Consider the following 6587-nt stretch of genomic DNA (forward strand, 5'->3'; position numbering starts at 1 on the left):
ACACATGCACGCACACAAGAGCACACACGCGCACACAAACATGCACGCACACACACGTACACAAGAGCACACACACATGCACGCACACAAGAGCACACACGCGCACACAAACATGCACGCACACACGCACACAAGAGCACACACACACACGCACGCACGCACACAAGAGCACACACACACATGCACGCACACAAGAGCACACACACGCACACGCACACAAGAGCACACACACACACACATGCACACACACAGGAAGTCGTGGCCTAATGGTTAGAGAGTTGAACTCATAACCCAAAGGTTGTGGGTTCGAGTCTCGTACCGGCAGGGATTGTAGGTGGGGGGGGGGAATGTACAGCACTCTCTCCCACCTTCAATACCACGACTGAGGTGCCCTTGAGCAAGGCACCGAACCCCAACTGCTCCCCGGGCGCCGCAGCATAAATGGCTGCCCACTGCTCCGGGTGTGTGTTCACGGTTTGTGTGTGTTCACTGCTGTGTGTGTGCACTTTGGATGGGTAAATGCAGAGCACTAATTCCGAGTATGGGTCACCATACTTGGCCACACGACACGTCACACGTCACAAGAGCACACACACACATGCACGCACACAAGAGCACGCACACAAGAGCACACACACACACACACACACATGCACGCACACAAGAGCACACATGCACGCACACAAGAGCACACACACGCACAAGAGCACACACACATGCACGCACAAGAGCACACACACACACACATGCACGCACACAAGAGCACACACACGCACAAGAGCACACACACATGCACGCACAAGAGCACACACACACACACATGCACGCACACAAGAGCACACACACGCACACACATGCACGCACACACACACATGCACGCACACAAGAGCGCACGCACACAAGAGCACACACATGCACGCACACACGCACACAAGAGCGCACGCACACAAGAGCACACACACACACACACACGCACGCACACAAGAGCACACACACGCACACACATGCACGCACACACACACATGCACGCACACAAGAGCGCACGCACACAAGAGCACACACACACAAAAATGATTGGAGAATGTTTTACAAGAAAACACCATTTCAGTCTGTCTACTTCGAAACCTCATGTTTAATTATTTGTGAAATTTACTCACAATTTCTGAGTGAAAAATGTTTGAAAATTAAAATGTTTTCCACCAATTTCTTCCGACCTTATACAATAGGGTTATTATCGTCAACTTAAACTAAACCTATTAAAAACACTTTTGTTTAAATTAAGCTTAAATAAAATAAACATAAATATTAGATAAAAAACTTAAAATAAACAACATTAGAACATTAGAAAGTAGAAGCACTAAAATGACTAATTAGAAAAAAGTAAAAACTGAAACTAAACTAAAAGAAATCAAACCTAAGTAATATTGCAAAAAAAATACATAAAAATGACAAAAGCACATAAAGTTACTGAAAAATAACCTATTAATAAAAACTGAAATAATTCAAAATAACTATAAATGCATGTTAACTGCATCTGAACTTGAAATATTGAGTAAGCTAGCTCAATCGACATGACTGGATATATTCTCAGCAGACACATGGTGCGTCCCAAATCGCATACTTATGCGTTTTGTAGTCTAAATAGCACGAGTAGTACGTTCACACTGAAAATTCCAAAAATAAAAAGTGCACTTTAAATACCCGGATGATGCACTTAAATAACCGAAAAAACTAAGTGTGGAATGTTGGACACTTCATGCACTCAACGGTCACGAAGGGGGAGGGGCTATCAGACTACGATTATTAATGACAAAATAACCTTATAAAATTCTTTATAAATTCTCACTTCACTACATGGTTGAGTACATAGTGCGTTAGTGGATAGTGCGTCATTTGGGACACAGTTACACTGTATCCCACAATGCACTACGTTCCACATGAGCGACGAACGAAGCGGCAATAACAAAACTTGCAAAGTTTTTAACCTAACCTGGATTAAACATGCAAATGAAGTGTCAGAGATGATAAATGGATGCAGTGCAATGAAGTCGTGTGGCTTACTGCTGCTGTATGGCTGCGTGCTAGCTTTATGAAGGGTGCAGTATGCAGTGCACTAGCTAGTACTCACAGGTTGTCGGAATGGCTGTGTAGGGGCAGTGGGCGGAGCTTCCATGCTTCTCTGCCGCGACGTGGCAAAGCTCTTCCTGCGAGCACGAGCGTGCTCTGAAACACACAACACACACAGAGAGATGATTATTCGCTTAGAGTCCACAGAAACACACACACACTGGGCTGCTGTCAGTGCTTTGTGGTGATTCATCCCTCAGGACAGCAAACCTTTACAGAACTTACATTCCTGCTGCTATAAATACACACACGCAGCCTCCATCTCTGCATCGCTGTCTCTTCAGTCCCACAGATTCATCATGCGGCTCTCGGTATAATCACAGCAGAAACAAGCACAAGTTCACCGTCGAGGATTGATTTGTTCGCTCTCCATCTACTGTGGAAACCTCCGCCCGCTCCACTCAGACGTCGGTAATACCTGGGGATCTGGATGCGTTCGACTCGGCGCCGCTTTCTCTCTGAAAGCACTTGACCTGCCACTTCTAGATCTGACTCTCACATCTGAAACATTTCAGTGTCAAACCACTGAGCCGTAAATAACCAGATAACGTAGGCTACCTCCACCCTATCAGTTAAGGCCCGTTCACACCAACGACGATAACTATTAGGGCTGTCAAAAAAAAACTGTGAATTTCGAATATTCATCGAATATAAAATCTACAACGTTTTTGTATTCAAATTTTGGGTGTGCGTCAGGCAGCATTATCAGCGACACATGAGATGTGATGACGATGTAGGTGTCGTTGCATTTGAATGCTTTTTTTAGCCTGTCCAGTTGAAGCCACTAGATGCGGCGCGGCTACATTGTTCTTTCAAAATATTTGCGGAAAAAGAGAACTTCAATGCGGAGATGATGTAGTTTGCATCAAAACTGAAACCAAGCCGTTCACACAGAACACATATTTATCACATTTTTCTAGAAGGACATCTATCAGCGTTGCACTCGTGTCTCGCACAAGAGAGACGCATGTTTAGAAAGCCATGTAAAATTAATGCAAGTTTAACTTTTAAAAAACACGTCTCGAGACTTTATGGCGGTTTTTCCATCCTACTGTATCTCATGTTTTTAAGTGAAATAAAGCAGTGGTGGGCCGATCAGAATTACCGACTTAGTTTTAATATATATATATATATATATATATATATATATATATATTTCAATGAATGTGTATTCTAGGGCTGCAACTAACGATTATTTTGATAATCGATTAGTTGGAAGATTATTCCACATTCTGCCCAATGTCCTTCAAAAAAACATGCCAACTGAATGCTATGAAAACATACAGTGCTTAATGTATTAGACCACCTGCCATAATAAAGAGAAAACACATTTTAGGAATCTGTCAAAAATTTGTTTAAATCAAAAAAACATTTTTTGTCATTTATTGGGCAAATAAACTTAAACAACTAAGTAGTATTTATTCACATAAAAAAGGCCTCCTATGCCCTTCATAACAGCTTGCATCCTTGCTGGCATTGTTCATGTACTTTTTTTTTTACTGTAATTGGGTATTGGGGTGAAAATAAAAACACTATAAAGCTCTCTGCCTTTCTTTCATAGATAACAGCAATTATTATATTATAGCATTAGAAACAGCCTACTACTGTTACTAAAGAGCTTACACATACTGGAGGACTAACCCATACAGAAAGCTAAAAAATGCTTCTGGTAATCACCAGTACTGTTAGTTTAGAGCAGCAGTGGCACAAACCATAATTTGTTAAAACCCTTACATACATTTGTTAAGCATTGTATATAGTGAACATGGGCGACATTAGGGGCAATTGCCCCCCCTCCAAATTGTCATGGAATCCCTGATGTCGGCCCCGCTGCAATTGGAGCGCTTAGCCAAGCACTAAATACCCTCACCATGTTTTTGCAGCGCCGAGCAATTGAACCAATCACAGACATATCTGTTGATTTCTTGAACGCAATGGCCAATCAGAAACATTTTGTCAGAATTCACTCACCGCTGAAAGCGCGCAGTTTTGCACGCTCGTGAATCATCTCATGACTAAGTGCAGATGCGATGTAAATAAGAGATTCATTGTGCAGTTTAGAGAGCTTCATTGATTATAACGGAACTTTGTAAGATCGCAATAAACGAAGACGAGTGACGCTTTTTAGTGATAAAGGGAGCACGCACTGCGCACTTTCTAGGGTATAATCTATTCAGAATATGAAACTTTCGTTTTTCGGACACATAAGCTACATCCTGCAAAGTTTCGGGAATGACATCCGCATATTATGCGGGATTCACTCTTGAAATTGCAGTGATTGGCAACGGACGGATTTAATTCACGGACCAAAAGCGTGTGTAAACTTTATTGAGATCGGGACAAATCAATTTCATTTCCAGTAACGGTCGTTAGAAAGTTCAGCAATGAATGGTGTGTGATTTACGACAGAATATAGTCCCACAACTGATCGTTTATTTTTTCCTCACGTGTCTCACCTTTGGTAACAACGATTCAAAACGGAAACATTTCAAGTGACACGGGAAAAAGACACGGAAAACTTCAGTGAACATCAGAAAAGCAGCGTGCACATTTCTGGTTAAAAATTAAAGGCCATCAATTGACAAACGGGAAGCATCACCATTCAAGTCAGCAGGAAGAGCCAAAGCTAGTTCACAGTAGAGGTCCCGCAAGGTTATATTCCGCACCCACCCGCTCCCGCTATATATTCACTCATTGTTCACCCAGTGTCCGCTTAGAATAATTTTCTTCCCGACCCGACCGTTCCCGCTAAATTTAGATCTCGTTTCCAGAATCTCACATTTAAATTTCCGCTACTGAAAGAAAGCAAGATAGGCTAATACATAAAAGTGTAGTCTGCACAAAATTGTAGGCTATGTTATTTTATTCGTCTTGTCAAAATACTAAATTCGTTACAGGATATTGTTAGACCGCCCGCTCAAATTACACCAGAGTTACCGACCGCTATTGCATTTATTCGGGAATTTAATCCCACGGCGCAAAAAATCTGGTTGGGTCTCGCGGTTCCCGCGGCAGACCTCTAGTTCACAGTTTACTAAACGGTGGCAACCTCTAAGTTATTCTTGACTTGTATTGACTGCTTTGATGCGTTGCAATATGGTAGGACATTGTTTTGATGCTTATATCAGCAAAAAAAATATTTAGCTTTTATTTATTTCATATATATATATATATATATTTCTTGCCCACCCCTGACTCAAGAATCAAATGTCGCCCATGATAGTGAATATAGTTTAAATCTCTGCATTAAAAAAATAAAGATGGGGCTTTTGTTTGTGGACTTTTCGTCTGCGTTTAATTTTTTGCAACCTATTATTTTAGGACAAAAATGTATTAGTCAGTTTAATTTTAAGCATGGTTTAGTTTTATGGATTGTGAATTTTTTAACAGATAGGAAACAAAAGGTTAGAGTTACTGGAGTCTTATCGGACACTTTAAATACTTCTATAGGTTCACCACAAGGATGTGTACTTTCTCCTGTTCTTTTCATTTTATATACAAATGATTGTCAGAGTTTGTACAATAATAGCTATTTGGTAAAATATGCAGACGATACTGTGCTTCTGTCTATGCCGTCATATCCAGATGAGGAATATGATCCGGTTTTGGATGATTTTATGGTGTAATAGGATGAAATTAGATTTGAATGTGTCAAAAACGAAAGAGATGATCATTAGTTTTAGTAAGAAAACACTTGCACTTCAAAGGGTGGTCATTACATGATGATAGATGATTTTCATAATCGATTTTATCAATTAGTTGTTGCAGCCCTAGTGTATTCAATTATTTCCAAAAGTCTGTTCTCTTAATTTCACAGCTTTTCTCTTGGTTGTGCTGCTTCCAGTAGTGTGTGTTTATATTAGAGCTTTTATCCAATCATATTTCAGCAATCGTGTTGCCAGGGTCAAAGAAATCTTACAATATGTAAGATTTTTTAAATAAATATATCCAAAAACCACTAGAACAGTGTTATATATTTTGCTGACTTGTGTACTTTACGTTATCCCAAATGTTTCGAAGAATGTTTAAAACAAGAGAAATAAGCAATTTTAACTCGTGACACGGAGCGTGTCTATAGTGTCATTGTGTCGCCTGCTAATGATGTCATAACCCCTCGATTTTTTTTTTGTAGAAAACATGGAAACAGCAAAGACGCTTTAATATGTTGTGTTTTAATAGACCGGTGACGACCGCACAGAGTAGCATTATAACAGAACTAAATGTATCTAGTATGATAAAATTTATTTGTAACACATTCTGTTGTATTTACCTATGCTTGTAATTTGTGTATATGTTCTTATTTTTACTGGTTGTTCTCGTCTCTTTAATCATGTTTAAACTTTCTTAGTTAATCTAGTAGTATTTGCAGTGGTATCAAAGAAGTACTTCGCTTTAAGTAATAAATGGAAAGCAAGTTAAATTGAAATATTTTTCTTTTCTTGCTGATCCGAAAAATGATC

At 40.1% G+C, this 6587-nt stretch overlaps 1 protein-coding gene across 1 annotated transcript in view; it reads right to left on the minus strand.

Annotated features, from left to right (window-relative positions):
- Positions 1 to 6587, minus strand: part of LOC107571621 (ras/Rap GTPase-activating protein SynGAP-like) — a gene marked incomplete at its 5' end in the record, with an annotated part of 86500 nt that overhangs the window by 50919 nt on the left and 28994 nt on the right. Inside the window, one exon of the mRNA XM_016257954.1 lies at positions 2129 to 2223. Within this exon, the coding sequence (XP_016113440.1) occupies positions 2129 to 2223 (95 nt within the window). The remainder of the gene's footprint in view (positions 1 to 2128; positions 2224 to 6587) is intronic.

Source organism: Sinocyclocheilus grahami, unplaced genomic scaffold (genome assembly GCF_001515645.1).
Source record: "Sinocyclocheilus grahami isolate Dianchi unplaced genomic scaffold, SAMN03320097.WGS_v1.1 scaffold1622.1, whole genome shotgun sequence".
Lineage (NCBI taxonomy): Eukaryota > Metazoa > Chordata > Actinopteri > Cypriniformes > Cyprinidae > Sinocyclocheilus > Sinocyclocheilus grahami.